General features: G+C 42.4%; 1 protein-coding gene across 1 annotated transcript in view; it reads left to right on the plus strand.

The window, feature by feature from the left end:
• Positions 1-27,781, plus strand: part of T265_04393 (hypothetical protein) — a gene marked incomplete at both ends in the record, with an annotated part of 77,070 nt that overhangs the window by 37,067 nt on the left and 12,222 nt on the right. The window contains 10 exons of the mRNA XM_009169132.1: positions 678-853; positions 891-944; positions 987-1,172; positions 7,942-8,097; positions 16,871-16,984; positions 20,886-20,999; positions 21,791-22,015; positions 23,702-23,863; positions 25,509-25,689; positions 27,126-27,343. Coding sequence (XP_009167396.1) covers positions 678-853; positions 891-944; positions 987-1,172; positions 7,942-8,097; positions 16,871-16,984; positions 20,886-20,999; positions 21,791-22,015; positions 23,702-23,863; positions 25,509-25,689; positions 27,126-27,343 — 1,586 coding nt within the window. The remainder of the gene's footprint in view (positions 1-677; positions 854-890; positions 945-986; positions 1,173-7,941; positions 8,098-16,870; positions 16,985-20,885; positions 21,000-21,790; positions 22,016-23,701; positions 23,864-25,508; positions 25,690-27,125; positions 27,344-27,781) is intronic.

Raw genomic sequence — 27,781 nt, forward strand, 5'->3', positions numbered from 1 at the left:
CGTTTGCATTAACAAAGGAAAAAGATGTCACTAAATGTCATTACATGACATTTGTGCTGAAGCATTTATCCAGCCAATTTTTTCCAGACGATCAAGAGATTCACTCTAGCACTAACTCTGCTTGTCATGTCTGGTATATTTAGGGTTCTTTGGAGCACCGTGCTCTAGGTGATATCATGGCAACCAATCTTCTTGAAAACCAAGTGTACATTCAATGAATAACTCGAGATGTGAACGTTTCCGGGAAGAAAATACTCCAGTTAACGTACATCGAATGACAGGATATCAATGGTAGTAATATATACTTGTGCTATCTCCAGTGCGAGGCAATTGTATCCATGACGTTACCATCAGTCCGGATTAGGGAGCGGGATTAGAAGTGACCATTTATGTTTCTACCTATTTTTCTACCTATGTTTCTACCTATTTTCTATTCCAGAAACATGATTTTTCCGGTTGAAACAAAATCTGATCATTTTGTGTCTGAACGGCCGAAATTATCAGTCTTTTTATGGTCTGCACTGTATTGCCGGTTCAAGTAGTGTCTTGTTGAACGGATTCCAGTTTGAAATAAAGCCAAAATTCTAAAAAATGTCTAATAGACGAATAAATCAACGTAGTATCATAAGTCAGACGGTGAAATATGTTTTCTTATTGTCCCACAAAATTTCTTCCAGGCTTACTCAAGTATGACTATCTTCTGCGCAATTTCGATCAGCCTGTGATGTTACGCAAATGGGAAGTGGCCAACGATAATCACAAATATGTGATCAAGCAGTTTAAAACAATGCAAACTAATTTCCGCTTCATTGTGGACATTCCATTCTGGGAAGTAGAAGAGTTTCTCTTCCTGGTAAGTCAGTAATTCTCTTCATCTCAAATCGTTTCAGGCCAAGAAATACAATATGACATCACAATACTACAGTTACGTTTTCACGGATTGGGTAGGTTTTGTTGTGAGAATTGCAACGGCCCTTTTCAAATAGGATATTCAACTTGTTGACTCGCAAGCATTCAACGTGGTTGAAGGAGCGAATATTACAACCTTCTCAATTCTACGCCCGACAGGAGACGAAGGCTACGGCATTCGCGCACTGTTGGACGACGTGCGACTTTCAGCGATACACGACGAAAGATTTGTGCGTAGCAGCACACCGAAACGCATCAGCGCGGTGAGTTAGCAGGCTGTCTGGTATCTTTAAAGCCATGTACTTATGTGGTACTGGCTTCTTTTCTAAAATACGTGACATGTATTCACTCATTCGTTGCTGTCTTCAGCCTCAAGAGTACACCTGATAAAATACGAATAATGCGGTAGATTCTGGCAAGAGGCACGGTGGCGTTTAACTTGAAATTCTCGTGAGCAGTCGTGTGACTTGTAAAACATTGAGCAGAAGAGCCTGTACTGCACACAGAATTGTCTGGATTTTAAGGCTGACTGGCTGCTGTAGTCGACCGAGTTTTCTCCAGTATTATGAAGCAACCATTGCATTAGTGGTATATGAAGGAAATAATAGGAAATCAACTATGTCGGGGTTTTCGCTAAGCGTAACCGCTTCCAGTATGTAGCTGGGTAGTCCTAGCATCATCAGGCCCAGAAGATGACCCACCGATCGGTTGCTACTATTCCAATCGGTTCCGGATGTGAAGCTACCCCATTGGTGTGCAGACGGTTCTAGCTTGAAAACAGCAGGCATTAAAAAACCTTGTTTCACTGTTCGAAGTAAACCCGGTTGGCAGCACTGTCGTCATTGTTTGAACAGCGGGAAAACGAAGTTACATTGTGTATTTGACGGAAGGTATGTGTCGTCATATTTCACTCAGTTTTATTGGTGCTAAATTTAGAGAAGTCGGGTTTGACAAAGCAAACAAAGGTAAAACATAAGCCAAAAAATGTTGCTAATGATTCATTTGTAAGAGTTTAACTCGGTGTAATCCAACATGGCTCTAGATCTTCGATCGAATGATGTATAACATATTATATTTCCCATGCGAGCGCATCGGTTTTCATAACTAAATATTTTGCGGTCAGTGGTATATGAATGTTAGATTTCTCCGTTTTGTATTGTAGAATCAGACTGACATTGACCCCTCAGTTCAAATTAGGTTATTGTAGATGTGGTCGTTCCACCATACCTTATTTTATCACCACTAACCGCATCTCACTGCGGAAGCAAGCGTATTTACATCGTTTATCTTATCAGTTTGATTTCAGCATTCCGCTAAGCTAAGTGGTAAGGCGTTTGTGAAGCACACTGATAAAAATCTATGGAAAAATCTATAAATATTTGCTAGGATTTCTCAAACATTTTCTCTTTTCCCTCCTTTTCACAATGGTCGCCCTCAAACGATACACTCTCGTAAAATATGGATTCCATTAACTAGATGATAAGTGACAATAGGCCGGATGAAAATGATTAATTTAGGCTGTCTTATTGTGGAGACATTTTCACGCGGCTGCCGCCACTGCAGCCTATCCTTAAGACACAGACAACAGACAAGACAGTATCCCAGAGATCGATACCAGCGCTCAGTCTGCACGACAAGCCTCTAATTAGTTTTTGTTCGTTGATCAGGTATCACGAACCTGGATACTGTTTGGTTAATTTCACCGAATTCGTGGTACGACAACGCCCAGTACATGTCACGTAGTTGGATTGGCCGCCCTCTTGCCTAACACATGGGTGATCAGGTCATCCCCTAAGGCGCAGAGCGCTTTTGTAACGCAAGTAGATCCCAAACCTTTGCATTCATCTGAAAGAAGTGTCGTAACATTTATTCTTCGTTTGGTAACATATTTCTGAAAAATCAAGTGTGTATATAGCCCACTGTTTAAACTGGACATCGGCTTGCATAAAATACACCCCGCTATGACAAAGCAAGGTCATATTCGACCTCCGATACTTTGTAAATTAATGTAGACAGGAATCTTAATCTCTGTAGATTGTTGAATTGAACCGGTACGTCCTCTCATACGAATTGCACATAATATCAACCGTTGGAAGGACGTCATCCATCTTATTGTTTGATTGAGCCGTTTTGTTCGGTGCTTGGGTGAGCTGTAAACCAGCACTCAAAATAGTTGTCACGCAATCGTGACGCCGTTAGCTGAACAGCATGGTTCGACTACAGTTACATCCCATTGGAGATGTTTCCATGTTTTCATAACAGCCGCCAAGAGGGTGAGCGATAAGCAATCGCTCATGTGTAACCAAGGCGAACTGCGCAATACATGACGCCTACTTCTCAGCATGCAATACAGGTACTAGTCACAAGTCAACTGTTGATCTCATATTTAAAAAAACTGAGGTGATATTCATATTGCAAACAATATGCAATCCTGCAGTGTTAAGTCCTCACCTCCATGTATGCCTGCGCAGTTTGTAAGGGGTAGCAACTCTGTCAGGCTGCAAACTATGATGCTAGTAGCTCAAAGTTGTCCTTCAGACGCACCCTTCAGAAATTTTCTTATGGTAATGCTGTTTCACTGCTCCCATCATAATCAGCATTACTGCTGTCGTTGCTCCTGCTGCTTTTGCAACCTTTTCAGCCTTTTTGTACAGCTTTTGCTACTTTTTCTGCGCATTTCACTGCAAGTTCCACTCTTCCTTGCTTGCTGCCGACAGGTNNNNTCGATAAGCCAGCACGAATTATCTCATTTCTTTGGCTGGCTTTGCTTCCGAAAGACCCAAAGAAAATATTCTTAAGAGATATTGATAAAACACCGCTGACACCTCAGTCGAAATACGTTCTGTAGCGAGAAAGCTGCTCATCATCCTCTACCTTGGGAACTGTGGCAACGAGGAAGTTTGAATATTGATGGTTCATGCCCGACTCATTCCTTTTATTACTAAGGTGGGTTGACTTTGCTTTACCAATCAGTGGTACTTCCAGGATGTCCAGATGGATTCCGCACTTGACACGAAATTACAAGTAAATGTCGCCACGCCACATAAAACTGTACATCGCCACACATCACTGTGTGTGAATCGCTAAAACCAGACTTCGTCGCCGACACCTGCCAGTCGGTCATACTTTGAGTGTGCTATTGGTCACAGCATCAAAATAACGAGATGACCGCCTGGAGGATCAACTTCCGAGAGTGTGCAAAAGATTACTCAGGTTTATTCTCGAAAATGGGATACGACTACAAGCTTTGTAACTGGATTGAATTCACAGCAAAATTTCAGCCTCGAATAGACTATCGTCCCAAAAAAATTTAATGAACATGACCGAAATGTTACAGAACAGCATAGCACGTAAAACGATGAACCCCACTACATCACCTGTGTTACTGACTAGGAAATCGAGTGGGACTTATCGATTTTGTGCGGATTTTTGTGAAGCACAAAAGGTGTTTTCCCGCCACAGCAAAGAAAGGGAATTTTCGTGCAACCAACACGGTTTTGTTAACCGATACGCTGACAATCAGCGGTTTCCTATGGCTGGAGCGAAAGTGCCCTCTGCATCATCTTTTTTTTGGTTGTGCACGGACTAGCAACATTCGCAGGCCTTATCGTTTCCGGAGACGATAGTGCCGTGCACGCTGAAACAGATAGAGATCGTACAGGAACATTTGAACAAATGTATCAGATAAGATGATAGACCGAACAGGTAACATCAAAAAACGCCACCTATACTGCCCATCTCCTTATCACGTGGTTGTTAACACCGCGTGATGTGGATCCCATGATTGAAGGATGAGCGGCGCTATATCCTGTGTAAGTGCGAGTTAATCACACTGCTGATCAGCCACTCCTGGCCGAACGGTTAAGCGTTCAAAATACTAGCCGGGATGTCGCGGGCTCGAGACTCTTCCGGGTGTCGTGAGATGCGCAATGTTGATGATTCCCAATGAGGATGAATCAGCTGTACATGCTTCTCGGCTTTTCAGCATAGATTTGAGTCTCCTCACACTACCAACCCTCAGAGAAAGTTAGAGCATTGAAAAGAATTCCGCTGTAAACTCCAGGAGACAGTTGATGTCGTTCTTGGGTCCCGCAATACGCGGATCGAAATTTATGTCATGGTCTTCCGAGAAATCACTTCCATCATTCTGATTATTCCTGAGTTTGAGCGAGTTCAAGGGGTAGTATAGGAGCCAAAACATATTGTATTCACCCCAACATACCACAGCAAAGAAGTGTTCGATGCAGCTTCCAGGAATAATTTGATATACAATCCGACTGCTTCTGGTAATGAAGAAGGGATCTTCCACAACTGAAAAAGAATTTCGCAATAATTTGGACGTTGGAGGTGAAATGAGACTATCTCCTTCTCACAAAATTCATGAAAAAGACAATTTAAACCTACAGTCTTATTGTTGACAACCAAGGGCGGCACATGACGATTGGACAAGCTGGTAACAAGGTTTTAGGAATCCAAATTCATGCTGCAGTAGGCCACCGGACAAGACAACATGATTCCGGACTAAGTAATCCGACCTGATCGAGAAAGTTTGGTCACAGTGCTTGTTGTCCCAAAAACTATTGAAGTTCCAAATCAAGGCCATGATCATCGTCGTTTAAGATGCAGAAGTCTAACAGGATGAGAAGTGGACTGTCAAAAAATGGGAATGCTAACGTGCAAGTTGGATGTTCAGAAAAGACTGGAAATTCAAAATTTTTCTTCTGTGCAGATGAGACACTGGTATCAACTACGGCTCAATGCACATGGGCAGTGACTGTATATGCGATCTATTGCGGAGCTCATGGTCTGGTTGCAACCAGCTAAACTATCGAATGAGATTTCACTCTGCAATTGAAGAAAAGCTATGCTGAACAACCAACAAGCATATATGTGATTCACTTACTGGACAGAAGGTCAACTGAGAATTTCAACATCTCCTTTTCATCACTAGTTATCGCATTTCTAGGAGTACAAATAATCGACGAGCTAACTACCATCGACTCAATCAATCAAGACTGACCGACCGATACAGCGATAGCGAATGGATGTATTGGGTTCGATAGGTTCATCGCAGTAATTGTGTATCACTCTATGTGACTGGCAGAGGAAGATGTGACTAGCTGCGATGCTCGTAAGCTGACGCGTATCTTCAAGGAAAAGGTGATCGTGTGATAAATTTATTGCCCATCAGGATCCATGTGTTGCACCAAGGTCACACGAAGTGCCTCCGCATTTGGGAGATCAACACAATGAGTACATCCTCATATCGTCCAGAAGTCAACGTAACTATAAAGAGGCTGAACCCCACTGATATAGTGAATCAGTGATCCGAGTACTGACTATGAAGAAAAGCCACCTGACTTGCTTTTGTGCTATGGGATTACAGAGAATTCCTCCATCCGTGTGTCACCAATAAATATAATCTACGTGAGTACGCAAAACACAATATACTGGCGGGTACATTTAAAGTATTGGATGTGTGGGACGCAAATTCAAAATAGATCAGTGACCTGAAGAAGGCTGTATCATAAAAGGCGTGCCACTGTAATAATAACCCAAAGGCTCGTGACCCTTCAGAGAAATAACAAGGGAAGGATATCGGAATCTAAACTTTTTAGTTAGAACTAGCATGATCAGTAGTGTTAAAAGAACGAGTGTTTCGAGAGGTTACTCGCCAGAGTGCCTAATAAGCCGTCCGGGACTTTGCCACAATGTACGGGGAACATCAGTAGTCGAACCAATCCAAATATTTCACGGTCTGACACTCCGATGAGCGAAATGTCCCACAGATAGGTCCAAAGTTCGGTTGAGATACTGTGAAAATTTAATGGCCAATGCACACTACACGAGTGGCATTATCAATTGATGCGTTGCTACGATTTTGTGCTAATATTTAGGCCATCTTGTTAGTCCCCGGTTTCGCTATCCGAAGTAAACAGCTGGTCCGGTAGGCGGTCTTCTCACTACAGCATTCCAGCTGTTGTGAGCATAGCCGCTAAATCAGACACTGATTTTCCATATGGTAAAATTGATTCATCAATTTTATCGAAAGCCATTTCAACAGTGAAAAAACTTTCCGCAGCACGATATGTGGTGACAATAGCATTCTAGTGTACGGCGATCACATCGCTTCTCAGGATATCCTTTATGGGTTCATGGGCGCCAAATGTGCCTATTCCATTGCAGTTATAAGATTTATTGAAACAAGTGGTAAACGAAAACGTCCTAGGATACTTTGCCGATAGCAGTTTCTGATTGCGTTTGATCAACCTGATTCTAGAATCCCGTGATATGCAGTGGAAATGAAAATGGTTAACAAATGATTTCATTTTAGTGATATGAATTCCATGATTGAAAGATGATTTGCGCTATATCCTGTCGCAGAGCGAGTTCGTCACACTGCTCATCAGTCGCTCGCAGCTGGAAGCTGAAGTGTTCAGACCACTAACCTGGAGGCCATCAATTCGAAACTCTCTGGAATTCGGTGAGATACCGCCGTTGGTTCTTAATAGGACTGAAACATCTCTGTACTGCTTCTCGGGTTCTCAACACAGCTGGGCTCGACTTACATGATGAAATCTCAAGTGAATACTGTAAAAACACCAAAGCCGAGAATATCTGAATGATTTTCGTCGTTGAAGAGTCCGGGATCGCAGTGTATGAATGAATTTTACATCTCCTTGAAACTGCCATGAGATCCGCATTTTACGGTTTAGGAAATACCAACAACTTACAACGAGACAAGTCAACGAAAATCCTTAATGAGCTCATTAAGATGATGAGGGAACACTTGTAATGAACTTGCAAGCGCACCATATTTACTGAAATCTGAACTCCGTTTACAGTGTGTGAGCTACCCAAGCTAAATCGGATCTTGAGCTGCCGAAGATCATTGGATCATTGAGTGGTTACTCATAAAGCCGGCGGATTCAAATTTATTTTTATTCTGTTCCATTTCTACCATGTCCATGGATCGTCTGAATTTACGGGCAAATTTGAACAAGTATTCACCTTATTCACTCTGCTTTGTAGACTCAGTCGGCTCTGCTATACGACGGTTTGAGTTTACTGGCCTTGGGACTTTTGTCGAGGGCTCGGACGTCTGACATTGCGCCTCCAACAGATTTGACTTGTTCGAGCAGCCGTGGGTGGAGTCCAGGAATTAGTTTAATGAACGATATAAAAGCTGTAAGTCTCTCATCTTAGATAGAAATTCTTATGCACTGTTTGCCGATGACTGTCTAGCATTTAACGCTAGTTGATACCAGTCCCTCCTTAGTAACTATGTGGTCATTCTACAATCTTCTTGAAACTTCATAAACACGCACAATGGAGACCGTGCATTAGTGTTCCTCTCCAAGATGGGTAGTTTTTAACACCAAAGAATTAACTGATATAATATTCCAGTCGTAGAGCACCATCCAATGAAAAATTCTTCCCCAAAAGCGTGCGTCACGATAATCACCACTTCCCTGATGATCTCATTGCTGATGGTCCCCAGAAAAGGAGAGAGAGTTTTATTCTCGACGGTCCCAGCAAAACCACATGAAGCCCGTGCGACATTGATTGCGACACACCCCCGAGAAAGAAACACGTAGGTTTCATGAAACTGTTTTGTAATGCGAACAACACAAGTCAATAGACAAGTTTCAGAGCCGTACTTCTCAACTGCCTACTACGTGCTACAATACTTCAGTATATTTCGTTTAACACTGGGAGTTCTATTTAGTGAGTCGGCTTTGAGACAAAATTCAGACATTCTAAGTTGTATTAGCTATTCCAATTCGTGTGCTGTGAGAAATTATCGGCCTGTTTGGGCGAAATGTTCTCGTGTTCAAATTAATCATATCGAAGATTAACCAGCGAAAATACGCACGTTCCGATATTTTCTCCTGACGCCACACAAACACTGAAGTTTAAGCATACAGGTATATGGACCGATACGGAATAAATACAGCTCAATAACCATGGAACAACGATACTGGTTAGCTTGCGATTGAACAACTGGTCAAAGGTTACCAATAGGATGACCTTGAGATGGTGGTGACAGGTGACCTGTGTGTGGACGTGGGTATGGATTTGTGTGCGTGACCCTATCTCATGCCACTGAAACCCATGGCGCAACACAGACGCAAGTTCAAGAGCAAACATGATGCCGTAGCCATATACACAGATAACCATCGCTTCTGACCTGTCTGCATCCGGAAACCGTCCCATTGGTGACCTTGGCCCAGCTGTTCAATCCGGTGCTGACTTGTAGTTTTGTTCTATTTTCTTGGAGTTTAATTTATTCTGTCTTCGTCCGTGTGCTTGTCGTTTCACTCCATGATTTTATGACCCGAGACGAAACTATAGAAACCATGTATTCATCAAACCCTGTATCTTTTGCGAGTAATTTGGAAGTTTAGGAATCCCAACTGATAAATAGCAGTGGGTATTGACAACCACATTTTGGGGTAGCGCTTTCCCCGTGCATCATGCCACTGTGTTATTCTTCGGGATGATGAAATGTACTGTTACGGTACTACTACTTGGTTCGGTGCCTACTCTAAGCGATATGGCAACTTCTGAGCTATTCAACATGCTTTAGAAACAAACTACTTTCCGAAAAAGTTAAACCATGCTCGTGTGTTAATTTCCACAATCCTGCCTTCTAGTGCTAGCCACATTACGTTCGGTCGTGGCGGATCACGGCCGATTCTAAGGATGACTCAAAAGACTGAATCAATGGATTGGTAAAGCCCCTAAAACTGATGTGAATAGAAAAAAACGAAAGGATATGACTCAGCGCCCGGATAATTCTTGGGCTAATACATTCCGCTCATTCACAACAGTTGAAGAGGTTCCCACACAAATTCCTAACGGAGCAAAACCATAGACTTTTATAGAAGAGTTTGTCGGGAAAACAGAAAGTCTGTTTTAACTACGACAGTTTTCTGAATATGTTGCTTTCCGCATTTATTTACTGTGAAGCGATTCATATTGAATTCACTCTGAGAAACTTGCCATGTGTGTGTAGTCCCGTCCCCCATCACTTTCATGGAGCACCTTACATATATCCTAGTAGCTGGGCAGATGGCCACTAAACCGCCCAGATCGACCGATCGCCCACTGATTCGGCTGGATCTATTCACAATCCATCGAACTGTTTGGAACCGGAGGGCAAGGGTCTAGTTAGGATAGAACATTTGCGTGGTCATTATTCTCGAAGTCTCAAGGAACGTTGAGAATAACACCAAGGGCGTTGAAAAACAAGGGTGTGCAGAGACGCGCTGTTTTATTGTAGGTTCACGAAATGGGTATCAGTTAATTGGCATTGCCTGCTGTAGACCAATGTCGGAAGATGTAAAGAGGCAGAAAACTGCTTGTTTCAACTACAGCCTTTCAAAAACATCCGAAGATCCATGTGTTTCGTCCCTGGGGTACTACATGTTAGGAGCCGTACCCTAAGGAGAGAGCACCGTATAGATTTCATAGTTCTATCAGTCTAATTTTTTGTCAGTCACTTTTTGACGGTCCAGTTCAGCTGGTGCACTGAGGGACTCCAATAGTATTCCTTAAATTTGGAAACTCTACGGTTAAGTTAATCCGAGAGGCGTGTGCAAATCTACCATTAAATCCTGGCTGAGCAAATCAGCTTCATCTGTACAGAGGGATATACCAGACACTGAAAGATCCCAAGGCTATGCTCGATAGCGCTGAATCCTTTCGATTTTATTCTGTGAAGTTACGTGAAAGTGAAACCAAGTACCCGAAGAATGTGATAACTGTGTGGCCGTTTATGTTAGTCCGACCGACCAAAAGCGCACAGGCGTAATCTCAGCTCCATTGTTAACACTGACATTCACGGATAGCAAATAGTATCACCTATATGTTGATATGTACTCATGTCCATGGTTACGGTTGTCAAAGTTCAACCCCTTGACAATCGTTTTTCCAAACTAAGATTTTTCGGTTCCACAGAATTTATTCCACCTTGAAGACTCTAAACAAATTGGTATAATAAGCCTTTTCAATGCCATGCAAATCTCCCAGCTTGTATGGGGTATAGCTAATTCATGTTCACAGATAAATCGCTTCTGGAATCTCACTGTGTGACCAAGCCGCGAGCATATAACCATCGCTAGCCAATGGAAGCATTTTCCACCAACATACGACGTCTCAAAACCATACGCAGCCAAACCATTTAGTTACTCGGTGCTGCGACAGCTATGTCTCCTTCCGCACAGACAATGCAGCCACTGAACGAGGAGTAAATTTTTCATCAGATGGGACGGTGTTCAGCTCTCACGTGTCGCAAATCAGTAATTTGGGATTTAGCAATCAAAAATCAGAGAAATACAATAAACAAATCTAGTCGTCCGTTTGTTTTGTGTTTTCTTTATAGCTTCGCACGATACTGAAGTAACAGAAACGCAATAATATGAGGTAGCATCCTACTAGAGAATTACGGACGATTGGTGTATTCCAACGAATCGTACGTCACAAATCAAAATTGCCACTTTCGTTAAGAATGGATGTTTAGCCCGTCGCAACTATACTAGTTTTGATAAGGCCTCTTCACGTACCTGCACGCACTAATAATTTAAGGACCTATGGCAAAAGTAACTTACAACACAAATGACCAGCAAGGTCTCTAAATAAAATCGTTCTACAAATTGAGGGGTCATTATTAGTTCAGTGTCAGAGGCAGTGGCTTAGGGGTTTGATAGACCATATCCAGGCTAGCTGATTGACTATAAGCTTCACTCGAGATGTACGCGCAATTTTTTTTCTAAAGTTAAATAGAAGCTCTGGAAATTCTGGACGATAATACATCCGAGAATGAATTTAGCTTTCTCCGTGAGACATGTACAACGCTGATCGGACAAACTTGTGCAAAGGAGAGAAATGGAAAAAATATCTCTGAAAGTATGTTCCCAACTCTGATGAAAGGAGTGAGACCTACGGTTCGTGAACTTTTCAGGAAATAGTTGACAAACCTTGCGCATATTTCATGCGTTCGAATCCGTCATTGTTCTCATCAGCCTAAAGCGTTCTAAAGCAGTCAACAATATTTTCAACTTGGTGAGACTCATGCAGATTCTCAGTTGAAAATATAACATTTGAGTGAAGAACGGATTCAGCCATGGTTTGGTGGATTCAATATAACTTGACTCATAAACTTTTTTCCGCTGCTCTGTATTTAAGTTCTTACATCCTATTTAGACTGATTGCCACCATATCTTGTGACTAGTAACTTAAACTGCACATGTTGCGTACTAAGACACTGACTAAGCCAACGGATATGATCAAAGTTCGGATGTGTACTGAACTAGGGCTCAAGAGCTAGGGAAGGTTCGATACAGGAGAGAATGAAAAGAATGCTTCTGACAGGTCATTATTGTGGTGGGTAGCTTTGAGATTTTCGATGGTGAATGCTTGTCGGCTTTTCGGCAAAGATAGGACAAAATTTCCATTGAAATTCACCAATTCTCAGATCAAAGGACCAAAAATTCATAAGTAGTCTAGATAATGAATAATTCAAACGACGAATGAACCTTCCATCTGAGAAGTCATCACTCGGGGAGCCAGTCAACACGTGGTCACATGGTGTGGTTTCCACGACTGGAGGATGACTGATGCTATGTCATGCCTGAATGCGCGTTAATCACTGTTTATCAGCCGTTCGAAGCGGAACGATTAATTGTTCAAACTACTAACCCGGTCGTGGGTTCGAAACTCCTTGAAACTTCGTGAGCTGCACATTTCAGAAGATCCCAATAAGGGTGATACGGCAATACAGAGCTTCCCGGCCTTTTGACATAGATTCTCCTTCCTTACATGACGCTACCCCCCGTCGAAGATTATTCCGGACCAAACGTGCACAGCAATCGTATAATGACCACAATCCGGAAAGATTTAATGACCGGCTCAGGTCCATACTCTCAAACCTCAGTTAATCAATATGCAACGTTAGTGTCTTATGCAACCCGTTGCCATCTTTTTCGGAGGAAGTTTCGGAGAAATCGGTCTTCTGTGATGTGTACGTGGCTTAAAGTGACAACGAATTCGAGAGAAAGTTTACTGAGTAGCTTACAATAACGCGATAACAACTAAAGATCACAAAAACCTGAAGAGAACATAGTTAACGAACGTAAATTCACCTATATTGCGACATTTGTAGTGGCACGTGAAACGTTCAAATGACGCTCGAAAATGTTGGGCAAAAATATGGTCCGAAAGATAACCAATGAAGCAGCAGAATTTGTATTGATTACCTGAAGGCGGATGATCCGAAAAGCTAATTTTGGTGCACTTATTTTTTACAAGACCATTGATACTAAGTTCAGTGAGTTGCATTGAGCAGCAAACAGGCAGGCCAGTCTATGGGATAGATGGATATTACTGAATTGCTTGTTCGGTTTGTCTTTAGTCCAAAATATCTTCTGCGTTCTCAATCAAATTTAGATTACGTTCACCTGTCCTGTATGATCACGTAACCCCATGTTGCCATGCAGCCCGAAAGTAAGTGTTGGTTCAGCTCGACTTTGAGTAGTGGGTATGCGAAGCCGTTTCCAAACTCCAAATATCAGTGGAAGCCTAACTGAAAAGTTTCGTTTTGATTTTTTCTTCCGGATCATACTGCACCATCCTATCTGCTCCTATCGTTTAACAGTTGTCATAACCAGTGGAGTACAAATGACACTAGGGATTTCGAATCCGCTTCGTTCGCCAGTGCAGTGCCGTCCATAAATTTAGATCACGGATGCTTGCCAGTGAAACGATTGTGTTTGTGGTGAAACTCAACTAAGACGCATCCGCCATGATCCTTTTCACCGGACAGCAGCCTTTGAATCACCTGAAGGATTGAGATCTATTAGATACCTCGCATGCGAGCATTCTTGGGTACTGTGGGAACTAGGTTCCGTTAGGTTAGCCATGAGTGGTGGCGCGCCACATTCGTCTCCGGCCTCCAAAGTCTAGGTGTATCAGTCGCCATCATGCCGCATTGGCCGGTGAAACTTCCGGTGTGACTGGAACTGGTGGGTGTATCTTCATGGCACGCACCGTGAAGTAAACATAGGTGTTGCTGTAGGATGTTCGAATTAAAGCCGTACAACGGCCTATAAGGGGGCAGTTTCCACGGCTAGTGATGCGAAAGAAGTGCGGATCGATTTGTTTCGATTACCCGGAGGTGATTTATTTGATGATAGGGTAGTCTTCTAAGGGGCCTGACAATGACCGCGATAAACCAGTAGTTGCCAGATGGGGCTGTTCAGTATATGGGGTGTAAGCATGGTCCGCTATCCGACAAGGTCAGTAACCTGGGTGCTAGGGGCAGTATCGGACAAGGAATGTAAAACGGTGACATTTCTAGAATTGTGACAGCAAATTCCTTATAAGCTCGTCGTAACGAGGAAGATTTTTAGCCGAACACAGTTAGTAGTGTCAAGCATCTCTTACAGAAGATAGTCGACCACATGGCACGGCAGACCTGCGACCATTTGTTGCTTGCATGTGTTTATAAAGCCCGGTGTTGAGGTACCGAAAAACTTTGGTGTGAAATGGAAGAACGCGCAGCGGTTTCTGTATGATGACACAATAGTTAGATTTTACTGGTGCTTTCCTATCTACTTGTGTCGCGCTGCTGTGGCCTTAGCAACAGGAAGTCTCACAACAAAGTGCAGAGTTTATGATCCTGACTTTTGGTGCCACTCAACTGGGATATCATTTGAACTCATCTTGAACTTATTATTTGAATGAATGAGTGCTGTACCTAACGATTTTGCACACCCGCTTGGTTGGTGGATTTTTTCATTAGTATTTCGGATGGAAATTCAAGCTTCAAAGGTTACAAATAGGTCAAATATAGGTAAAATCCACACTACTAGTGTGATTCGGAATATTAAATTACTGGATTTGTTAATCCTTAAGGTTCCCCAACAAAATGATGCAGTTGTCCGTGGTAGGAAATTTGAATTCAGCTAAACTGAACTGCTCTCGTTAGCTCTCTACTCGCACTCATCAAGAGCCAACTAATCAACCTGTGCGCTAGCAGCCAAGGCAACATCCGTTCAGGTCTTGTCCAGCCCTGGCTTCATTTATCCTTTGTCCAAGCCCACGCACACTTCAAACCAAACCAGTACAGACACCTCGCACTCAGAAGTGAGCATCGTCTCAATGGCCAATCACCTACCCTATCGAACACGCTGCTCGCATTCCGACTTGAGATACACGAGGACTATGCGCATTAGATGAGCTGTTGCACTTTTTTAATCCCGCTATATATCAGCTCCCAGCTAAAGGGCTTGTATGGTGAATACAGGCCCCTTTTTGCCTCCACTGCAATAGACGCTGCTTTTCCGAAAATATGGGCATGGTAGCTGAACCATGTTACTCTAACGGACGCGGCTCATCAGAGGCTCGATGAGACTAAAACGGAAAAAAACAAGACATCATGTTCGAAACTTGCATTCCTTCATAAAGGGGCATGTGCTTTGGATCCGAAAATGTCCCCTGATTCAGCGAATACACACCCATTTGCAAACCAAATCGGTTTTTCGAAAGACTGACTTGGATCCTAGCTGAATCTCTCGTTTGTGATGTTCTCCTGATTCACTTTGGCAATATCTTTCAACGTCTGATTCATCATCACTGCGGCTCCTTTAAATTACTTGTATTGATTTTTCCACACTGCTCGCTCTGGAATAGCAATGACATGGCGATTTCTTGTTGAAGTGTATCAATCAGGAAGACGGAAGTGCGTGATTTTATCACTGGGTTGAACACGCTAAAAATGACAATGTTATGAGAATAAGCCATTTAGGTAAAAGCGAAACTGGTGCTGATCAGACGAGAAATGTGGACTGAATTTGCTCAATCGACTGGCCGACGCCTGATAATTTGACTGAGGAGATTTGCTCTTGTTGCATACATTCCTATTCGACCGCAGTCGTCACAGTAGAGCCGTTTTAATTCCTGATTTCTGGGGAGCGAGTGATTGTTCTCTGTGACACATTGGGTGAAAATGTGTGCATCTATCGTCATTCTACATTCACCCTACTATCAGACATTTGCATTATCTCAGACCATCTGTGAATGCACGCATAGAAAAACTGCATTTACTTGGCTTTCGACAATGATAACTTATCACCCCAAGTTCCATGAATTTACTAAGATGTCAATGGTACTGTCTGCCAAGTGAATTATCTAGGTCGACCTGCTTTCACAAACGCTAGGTCCACCTTCCATACTAGGTCAAAACTTATCGACTTGGAACTCAACCAAATGTTGGCTGAGGATATCTGCTTGACACGCAGGGAGCTCAGTTATATATTGCAGCCTGTCTTACTATGACTCCTTTTTTATAGGAAAAAGAGCTGTTACCGTGATTGCCAGACTAGTTTATATTTGAACACCCGCCGATCATATCAGTGTCGCAGATTAGATTGATACGGTGATGCAGCTGATGTTGAATAAACAGTGGTTTCGTTCAGATATTCAGCTATCTTGGAGTAGGTATTCACACCACTCACCGAAACCATTCTTCCTCCAATATAGTGCAATTTGTCTGGACAGATTACATCAAGAAAGATGCGCTTAACTCGAATTGTTCTCCTACTAGACCTCATCGTCGGTGCAAATACTTGTCATACTGAGATTTCGGTCCCGGTAATGTGATTAACAAAGCTGTCGCTTTATTGCTATTCCGTCAGAGCATGTTGAACGAATCTGAATACATTCATACACAAACAAACCCTTTATCCGAATCTCTGCTGCTTGTTGAGGCTACAGGTTGTCTTTTGGTCATTCACTGGGAAACACTCATCAGTCTATGTTAGTGACGTTTGTTTTCCGTACTATTTCCTCTTTGTCGACCATAACTTAGCTAACTTAGAGGTAGAACTACGAACTCACACGCACTTAGTATCCAGCAATTGACACTGGTTCAAACTTTCTATTCCATCTTCACTCATAGATCCAGCCAGAAAACTTTGTGGGCTTGACTGGAACCTTTCAGTTCGATGGTCACGGATGGCGTTCGAATATGGACCTACATATTCTGGAATACATGCCAGATGGTTTTCGACAGGTATGTGAGCCTTGGAATTCTTTGTGGAGTGGTTTTTGTTCACAACAATCTTAAGACAGCTAAGTTGTTGTCCGCATCCAAAACTCATTTTTCAGTGTAATCATGTTTTGTTTGATAAAAAATACCTTATTGGTTGAAATACCAAGCACATTTCAGTCAGCTCACAGATACATGTTCGTTGACACATTGGCAGCGTTTGAGAGGGCTATGCCTTGACTGCCCTATGAAAGTTCCCTGACGCGAACATAGTTGGCTGAAGATTTCTCGGCACAGCAGTCTCGAACCACCACATTTCCTTTATAAAGAAAGCTCCTTTCTATGACTGACCTAATTTGACAGGTATTTTGGCAGTGAATCGACCGATTGGCTTTTTCTGAGAAATACTACTATTGGAAAAGGTTTGGAACCGATTGAAAACTCATCGTTTCAGAAGTACTTGATACACAATCGGTCATTTTTATTTGGACAACTTTTCGCTTTTGGACACAAAAGGGGCCAAGTGAGCAGGTCACCAAATTGGCCAGGTTATAAGGTAGACGGGGAACGAATCATTAAGTCAGTCCACTTCAGATTATCACACTAGATCAATGTTGAGTGTCAATTAACGGCTCTCGTCGGTTAGTGAAGTTGTCAAAATCTTGCTTTGGTGGATTGGGGGGAGGTTCAAATTAATTCCGATCGGGTTTGGTTCGTTAATCTTCCACTTCAGGGTGCTTCAGTTGATGATCCACCTCGGTTGCCACCGGTAGATTTTTCCTGGTCTTCGTGGGGTCGTGAGCGTTCGGACAATCATCAAACATCAACTGAAGCACCCTGAAGTGGAAGATTAACGAACCAAACCCGATCGGAATTAATTTGAACCTCCCCCCAATCCACCAAAGCAAGATTTTGACAACTTCACTAATCGACAAGAGCCGTTAATTGACACTCAACATTGATCTAGTGTGACAATCTGGAGAGGACTGACTTACTGATACGTTCCCCGTCTGCCTTGTAACCTGGCCAATTTGGTGACCTGTTCACTTGGCCTGACGAACCTTTGTGTCAAAAGCGAAACCTTGCCCAAATAAAAACTACCGATTGTGTATCAAGCTCTTCTGAAATACTACTTTTGTTTGAACATAAGTTTAGGTCGGTTACCAGTTAGACAGATAAATGAGAACATATGATACCATGACGTTTAATACTAACAACCGGCATTATTTTCTAGTCTGCTTGACATTACCTGCGTCTTGATGGGTGATTATGATAAATAATGCCGGCATCTTTGTTCGGAATCGGATACAGCTGCTAAACTTCATATCAGAACCTCTAAATCGTTATTTTGATAGTGGATTACAAATGGCACGTTCTTCTTTTATCGACTTGCATCATCTACGTTTGATGTATGAACGAATATGATCGAACCAGTCCCTCACAGTCAGCCCTCACCTCGTCATTTTCGCTTGATAGTTATATCTAGATGGGCGTTGCAGACAGCAGACAGTGCGAAATTCGACTAGTGGGAATACGAGTCCCAGCAAGCCGACAGAGGACAATGGAGGGCGGTCGATACTGACATACCAACGCACGTTGGCCAGGCCACACGGACTGCACACGGCCCATGCAGTTATGCAGTCATAAATTCACATTGAAAATTTGCCGTTACCCGTTATTACGCAGCCGGTGCACGCAACCCCAACATATGCATCACAAATGCCCCCTTCCTAAAAAGCCCCGAAACTACCCGCAGATGTGTTGCCAGGATCCGATTACTGGAAGTGTATATATATCGCTGGTAAAAAAGGCGAGGACTATCTGTTCAAAACAGTTCAAAGCCCCTGTATATACTCAACAGATGAGCTATGGATTATTGCGCCCTTCGATTGCATTTATTCAGTCATGTAAAATGGTCGAAAATTTACGGTAAAGCTCAAGGCGTTGCTTGAAATTGTTGTGTTTCCAAAACTCCACGCAAATGAGCTTTCTCCTTTTGCGTCCAGTCGCTTGCAACCACTCCGCATTCCAGAGCCTTTAGGCTTCACAGGTTACTGAGCAAACAGCTGGTTCGAACCATGTCAGGATTAAGTGCCTGGGTGAGGCGTTCAGAAGCGGTAGGAACAGACCAACACATACATCGTCCGTGGACTTCAAAAGCTCAAGACCAATGGTATGAGGCGGTATGAAGAAATGAGTTCACTTGGCCCGGGATTTTCAAGCGGTGTCAGCGACGAAACACGTCCAGAAGTGGAAGTGTCTGCGAAATGATGTGTATTTCGTGAAAATGCCTCCTGAAGGAACATAACCGAAAATGTGTATTCTTTTCTGGGTACCCGTCTTTTCTTTAGGAGACAGTGTCAAACCTTGGACTTCCGATAGCGTCATTTCCTCTTACTGTCACTTTTGAGAAGAGAAGGCTTATGTTATGATGGGGGTCTACGTTAAGTTGACTCGATTTTTTCATCCGGCCTGCAGATTCATGTCAGAATGGTAGATCCGCGTAAGCAGTTTAAAAGAATAGCAAAATATGTGGATGCTTTATGTGCCCATTTCCATGAGATACACTCACTGAATGTCTTGGAACCTGAGCACCATGCTTGTTAATATACGTGCTGCGTGACACTTGAAATTGCACTCACATGCCCCGCTCTGGTAGATAACAGTAACTTTTCACCTTGCCAAAAATCAGGGAAGTATTGAACACTATCAGCCACGAGCGGTAAAACATATTATTGCCCGTAGTACTTAACTTTCAAACTTGAGCTCGAGCTAACTCAATTGTTAAGCTGCGAAATTACCAACCATGTGGTCAGTGGTTTAAAACCAACCTCGGCATCTTGACTACTTCTGTTTAGGCTTGAAAACCTGTAGCATCTCACCCATCGTGCTATTCACCGAAGGGTTGTTAAGGTAGGACGATTATCACTCTTTTTATTACTATTATTATTATTATTATTATTATTAAACTGTAACCATGGTTTTGTGCGTCTGTGTGGTAAAGTTGCACTGCGACAGGTTCTCCGATTTTGAAGTCAATGGAACCGGAGTTCCAGGTTGCTTCTACCCCCAGCTATAGTGGCAAATCAGCTGGGTTGAACGCCTTGGTTGTCCTCATTCTTGCAGCTAGTTTTTGTTTGATACAGTGCACTTGCTTAGTAATCTGTAATCACGGTTTAAAAACTTCTGGGATGCGTGTTTACTAAATTTACTGGGGATAAAGTCCACCCGATCTCTTTCTTTGATGCTATATGCTTTCTAAATATATGTCGACTTTAGATTAATTGAGTGGATATTCCTAACTTTCTTTGATTACCTAGATTGACCTGATAATCACTGATACAAAAAAAACGTGGATCCAAAAGTAGTGAGTATAGAAGCAAGAATGATGATTTGCATGATGGATAAGGTCTTCAGAACGTACCTTATTCACATAACTTATTCGTGCATTAGAGCATTTCTAATTACACAATGTATTCCACATCCACAATTCTACGTCTCATTGGCCTGATGCTCATCACAGAAATTCAAGAGTATTCGATTACCTGCTCTCAAACGACCGAATTTCATCACCTCTTCCATCCACGTTCGACTTGCGCGCAAGTGTGGTTAGTGGCTGTGCGGCGCCGCGGTAGTTTGAGAAAGATGTCAACAGAGGAGAAGCGGACCAATCCTGCCGCATCTACTCGATACTCTTCAGCCTGAGCAAGGCGTGTAATGGCTACCTTTCAAGGACTAACCATATTTTGATGAGTGGTTTTCGGCTCAAAACGTGCTGTCATATTTTAAAAACATAACCCGCCATAGACGTTTAGCACAATCACTTGAATACCAATATGCTTGTTCTTCAATGTCTAACAGATTGGAATTATTCAGTTCATTCGCTGTTCACATTTCATGTGCACTGTTTTCTGTATTCACGCAGTTCGGTTACTGGAATATGGATGAAGGCTTGGTAGTGACCAAGAACTTCAGTCGTACTTTACAAGAAATGCAGTCGGAGTTGAAAGGCAAAGTCCTCAGAATCACTACAAAAGAAGTAAGCATTCGTATGCACTATGAATAATAACTCAGGTAGAAGAGCACCAAATTTCTTTTTCTTATGAGAGTGAAGGTGAACGTGAGAAAAAGGCCCATCGAAATTTAATCCGGAGACTTGATTTTTTGTAGAGAAATGGCCGCTATTGAGGGATCAATAGATGGATCATTTCCTGTAGTACATTTAAGTTTTCAAGGTGAACTATTTTCGTAACCAAACATGCTTTTGTAAAGTCTGGTCTTTCCCTTCCATAGACGTTTCATCTAAAACATGCATAGTTTATACTATCCAGTTTTTCGCCATATTTTATTGGTACTATGGAACAACCTGAATGATCGCTTGTGGATTTAAGTCTAAGATCATCTCATAAGTCGCTGTTATTTTCTCTACAACCAACTGTAGTGAATTCATTGGTTAGTCTAATTCCACAACGAGCGGATTGTTTCACCCAGTGTTACAAATATATGCATACGTTGAGGCTATTTTCTCAAGTCGATATGCTTGAAAACTCGGTCCCCTACGTGGCCATCATTTACCAACTATTGGCTGATTCCTTTTTGGATAACGTGATCTTAGGTTGCCTCGCCACAGATTACTGAGTACAAAGTGATCACCACAGTATCTGCCACATACTGCTTCTTGATAGAATTTGCGTCAATAAATGTGAACTGCAACTGCCCCAAACGGGCGTGAATGTTTTAGCATTAGGTGACAATGAACTATGTCCCCACCTTCAGAAGGTCGCTTATTGGTGTGCCGTATATTTAGTTTTCTCTCTTTTTCCTTAAAAGGAAAAACCCTATGTGATGTATCAAGGAAGCGTAGTTCCAGGTGAACCAAAATCTACTGATCCGAAGCACTGGAGAGGTTTTTGTATCGATTTGCTCAACGAAATAGGAAAGGAACTGAACTTCACCTATACTATCAACCTGGTCCCCGATTCTACCTACGGAAATGCAAAGATAATCGATGGGGAGGAAGTATGGGACGGGATGGTTCAAGAGCTTCGAACCAGGGTGAGTTCTAAGCACGTGTTTTTTAGCAGTGTGAATTCCCGACCCTTCTGGTCGATAATTTCTTCCATGGAAACTACTGAAGTTCGGCCAAAGATTTGTCTCCTTATCTTTACTACTGTGAGTGAATCAACAGATAGATTGTTCTCCGCCTTAGTTCACGATATATTCTTCAGTGTTATGGGGATTTCAGTGCATTTCAGTGTTCCAGGTGTCTCCAACTAAGGACAAACACTTGTAGGAAATAGTGACAGCTTTCATTGTTTCACTGTTATTTCGTTGAAACTTGAGAGCTGGTAAGACGTATCGTACTGATGTGCAAGTTAAATTCCCTCCCTGTGGACTGAAATAAAGAGAGCTAATATGTTGTGCATGGTGTTTTACCGTGGGAACACTGAGTTGCCAACTAGAAATAATTCCAGCATAACTGGACAGTGCATTTAATTTTATTTGATTACTGCCTTAAGAAATACTGTTAATCCATCGTTTATGCGGGTCAATTTGTGCTCATCTTACAAAGCATATCTAGACGCATTCTCTAGACAACTTCCATCAGCGCTTTAACTACCTAGCCAGAATGCTCGAAACTGGTAGTTCCTAGGCAATGATGTGCGGGAGTTTTCATAAATTTGTGATGGTGATTGGATTATGTATGGAAACACATACCATTTACGGAGTTGGATAGAATCGAGTGATGGGTCGATTAGCGATAAAGATTAATATGAACCTTCTTTAACAATGTACTGCAACAGAATCCCGTGGTAGAACTCACAGGCCTCTTACGGAATCTTATAGGCATCCGAGATAACCACTATCTCAGTAAAACTTGTCTTTTGGCGCTTCATCCAAATGAAAGCCACAAAGCGACAGGGTACAGGTGCACTATGCAACTTGTTAAAGACGAACACGTTATGTAGCAACTTACTGTGACGTCGGAGGTCCAAATAACTCATCGGTGGGCTTAAATCGTCGAATCGGTCGAGAAAATACCTGAGATCTAGATAATGATGACTGGTTTGTATGTGTACCTGTCAATAACACAGATGGCTGGAGAAATGAAACCATGGACTGCTTCTTAAAGCCACAGTTTGGAATTAACATCGTTCTCCGTCAGAGTTTATGCCATCTCCCAAAACCAAGCAAAAGCTTATTTTGACGTTTTTTCTTCTAAAAAAACTCTTTAAGTTTAATTTCTGTGGTCAACGAGAGCCGAACGTTTTACGTTTCATGGTATAAGATTTTTTCCTCGTTGTGCACACAGATTTTCCCAAATTGCTTTAGACCTTCATAGCGATGTTGAACTGTCCAATAATAACTGCCCTTGGAGACGCTTTTAGTAGACGTTTAGCGCTGAAGACTCCGTTCCACTAACGCGCCTTAAAGGTATATCTTCTCTGTCGCTTAATCTGAGTTGTCACTTCCTCTTGACTTCAATTGGAACCGTTATTTCACCATTTTAATTATCAGTGGCTTGAATAGTTTCAGTGCACCCAGATTGTCGGTTTATGCGGGAATCTGACATTTATCAACTGATGTGAATCCATTCGCTACAATTTGATTAGAGCACCAAAGTGCTCTAATCAATCCAAAACTTTACACCGACACTGGATAATCATGCTAGCCTTAGAAAGGGGAAGGTTTAATGCCGTCATCATCCGCTAATGCCACCGTGTCTACTTTTTTTTACAGAAAGCGGATTTGGCTGTTGGGTCGTTTACCATCACTTACGATCGTGACCGTGTCATCGATTTCACAACTCCATTCATGTATCTCGGGATCAGCATTATTTACAAGAGAATCGAAGACAAGCGGTCACATTTATTCTCATTTCTTCAACCACTGTCAGCACCGGTAAGTGAGCAATGTAATGCGTACCTTGTTTTAATTGCCCCAGATGTTTACCACTGAAGTACGAACCACGTTTTCCGAGCTAACTTAACTTGGTTTTCTAGGCCATCCATCATTAAGTGACCTTATTGTTGCCTATTTTTTGGTTAAGTTAACCAATCATATCACTCAAACTGCAAACTTTTACGCCTATTTGGACGTGGTTATTCAGGAGCGCCTGGTAAATGATGGTAGCACGCTTATCTCGACTTTCAATGGTATGGAGTTTAAATACGGGAAGGGTTCATGACCGCTGTATCCCACCAAATGACTCCAACGCTCAATGACATTCAAAAGCCCTTGCACCCATTACCATTTTTCACTAAACCACCCTGTTTTACGAAGACTGTTTAAAGCTGTTTGACGGCGCTAGCAGCTATTGATTTAATTTCTTAATAGCCCGTCCGCCTCATTCGCCAATACGTGTCATACAGGGATACTGGTTTGATACAGTGGCTTGATGAACCATTGTTTGAATTTTCAACCCACAAGTTTCCAACGCAATTTCTTGATCGTTCGTGGCTTTGTGTTCTATCTAAGCTTAGTGACCACTCTTTATGCCGGAACCTCCTGTCATTCAGTCATTCAGTGATCTAGGCTGTCCTCGTCAGTTGTCGTCGTGATCATGTCTACCTATACACTATCTACCTAGATGTGACTAAAATCCGAGGGGGGAGAGCGTAGTTTTTAAGAATAAACAGACAGACGGATCAACCAAATGAACAAATAAAGAACAGTTCAAACGATTGCCTCTGCAATATCCGTCTTCAGCGAGTGTTCGCAAATTAAATGTCCAGTTGAGAAAGCCGTAAGAATTCCGTCCGGATCCGATAAACTACTTCACTAAGGGTTTCAGTTCAGTTCGTGGCCGAACGGTTAGGTGTTCAAACTGTTAGCCAGGAGATCGCAGGTTCGAATTTCCATTGAGTTTCATGGGGTGTGCACTGCTGATGATTACCAATAGGGATGAAACAGCTATGCAGTTCTTCTTGGTCTTTGGGTATAGGTTGGCTTCGTTTACAGGATGGAATCCCATTGGAACACTCTTTACACTACCATCAACATATGAGAAAAATCTTAGCTCATTAGACCCTCCTTAAAGCATCATATGAAATATCTGCAGAGCGGTATGCTAGCAGCCATACGAGGTGATGTAAAGTTTATGAACGCTCCAGTTCCGGTTTCACGGGTTGAGTTGTTCAACCTTTTTTCTCATTAGTCGTCGCTAAAGGAGCACGTCAGCGTAACGTGAATTGCGTTTTACAATGATGGATAGCTAATTTCTCTCACTTGCAAAAATGGGACTGATAACAGCACATCGTAACCAAGTCCAAACATGAACGCGGTAGTGACCAACCAGCCACAGCTGCATCGTAAATTCACCCAACTTCCTTCAGGAGAATTGTGGGTTCGAAACCTAATCATTCGTGAGGTGCGCATGACTCACAAACGCTGAGAATGTTCATCGTGTTTCTTGACGTTGAATGCGATTTTGGGGCAAAACCTCGATGAACTTCTTATCTTGCCTCGTTTTCTCGATCGTGTTGCAACCTTCCACTTTTCGTAATAATACGCACCCAAACTCATTTCTACTTTTTCCATTTCGTAGGTTTGGGGTTACATACTGGCCGCCACCATCATGGTCAGTCTGGTCTTGTTCGTGGTTGCGCGCTTCAGCCCATACGAATGGAAAATCAATCATCCGTGTAACGTCAACTCCAATGTTGTGGAAAACAAGTTCAACATTTTGAACAGCATCTGGTTTACTTTTGGAGCATTAATGCAGAAAGGTACATGTCAAACTAAAATGCACTCCTAGTGACTGACGCAGCAAAATTCACGGAATTTCATTGCTTGGTTAGGTGTTTAGTTGTTTGATTACCGTTTTCGATAGTTTTTCACGGAAGAGGAAAACACTGGTAAGTGCACTTTGGTTCAAACCACTGAATAAGGTAATGGCTACGAAGGTCCAAAGTGTTTCTCTACCCAAACACAACAGATGTGCTGGTTGTGAACTGGCATCACGTTGGCTTCAGAAGTCATGTAACCGTAGTCCGAATTTCTGTAATGTTAAAGGTATATATGTTGCTTTGCAGTTCCACCAGGAGCCTCAATTAACTTCACCGCCTTCGTGACGAACCAAGTGATTAGGAATAATAATGAGGATAATAGCCTGACTGTATGTTAGTAAAAACAGAACCCTCCAGATATTTGTTAATTTGTGTTGCACTCTCCTACATCCGACCGGTGAGTGTGCATTTTGCGAGCACGTCATAAGCAAAGCTAAATAAATCGAAAATTATTTTCCCATAGACCGGTGATTATAACCTTGTTAACCGGAGGGCACTTGGTATATCCAAATAAACTGACTGATCGCTTTGACTAGGATTATCGTTAGCCCAGTAACAACTGGTACTGTCTCTCAAAGTGAATGTACACGAAGCCCTGAAACGCATGCTATCCGAGCAATGTTGCGAATCTAATGAAGTTCTTCAGTACTGCTAGTCGCGCTGTATCCCATGCGGTTGTGATGTTTACATCATGCGGGGGCTCATCTGAACTATCGTCGATTGTTATGGAGACTTCTACATTCCGTTTGAAGCGAATATTTATTCAAGTTATGGATCCCTCGATCGTCACAGTCACACCATATGTTTATTTAGCTTGCGTGAAACAGCTTAACTGACCTAGTGACCAGACCAAGACAGTTTATGGAAAAATCACTTCCTTAGTAGAATTCTCCTGATATAGAGGGGTACAAGAACATCAATACCACCGGCCATTTGAAGTGATGTACACTGCGAAAAGTGTAAAAAAGCAAGGACATTTGACAACGGTGAGATGTGCCAACCCGGAATTTTCTTCCTCATTGGGATTCATCGGGTGAATATGAATGAGATCAATTTAGTGTTCCTGTGTTGGGCAGTTATAGGCTGTCTGACGCTTGGAATGCCACCGGTTCGTACACGACTTTTGTTTTGTACTAAGCAACTGTCTGCTGAAACAGAGAGGATATAAAAATTTACTGGTATAGTTGAAACAAAAGAAATTGTTTCCAAGCATCTTTGGATACTTTTATCTCAAGAAACATTCAACTTTGCAGTTTTCGCTCACAAATTTAACTTCAGTCGCCTGTACAGGTATTGGTTGTGTTCCATCTTGATAAGTTTGTCCGTTCCGTGTGTGACGATACCTAAGGCTCGTTTTGTTTCTTCTACTTGCCGAGGTTCGGATGTCGTGCCACATGCCACGTCCACGCGGATTATTGCCGGATTCTGGTGGTTTTTCACCTTAATAGTTATTTCGTCCTACACCGCTAACTTGGCAGCCTTTCTCACAGTTGCACGAATGGAGTCACCTATTGAGAATGCTGAGGATCTGGCCAAACAAACAAAGATAAAGTATGGGACTATTCAAGGAGGATCCACTGTGGCGTTTTTCGAGGTGGGCATCCATATGTTGGGAAAGCTATTGCCGCGTTTTTACTGGGTGATTTGTGCTTGGACTTCGGTCTATTTTGGTCTTTTTTTACGGGTAAAAACCACACCCTGGTGGACCCGCACTCTTAACTGAATACTGAGTATGGGGTACTGGAATGCATAAAAAAGTGGGTTGCAGGCCCTCAGGAGATTGGGAGCATGCTGTTCACTCTATATACCATTTAATTAATTCCCCTCTTTGAGCTTCTGGAGCTAGACGACTTGTAGCCGTAAATCGGGGCTCTGAGGGCATGCCATAGCAGATCGAGAAATGGTTGTTCGTCTCGTTTTGCTTCCGAAAATGGCTTCCGTTCCGAGGACGTCGTCCACAAAAGGTTTCATATGGTGAACCCATGAAAACTGATATATATATATATATATATATATATATACTAGCGAGAAC

Source organism: Opisthorchis viverrini (genome assembly GCF_000715545.1).
Source record: "Opisthorchis viverrini unplaced genomic scaffold opera_v5_72, whole genome shotgun sequence".
Taxonomy (NCBI): domain Eukaryota; kingdom Metazoa; phylum Platyhelminthes; class Trematoda; order Opisthorchiida; family Opisthorchiidae; genus Opisthorchis; species Opisthorchis viverrini.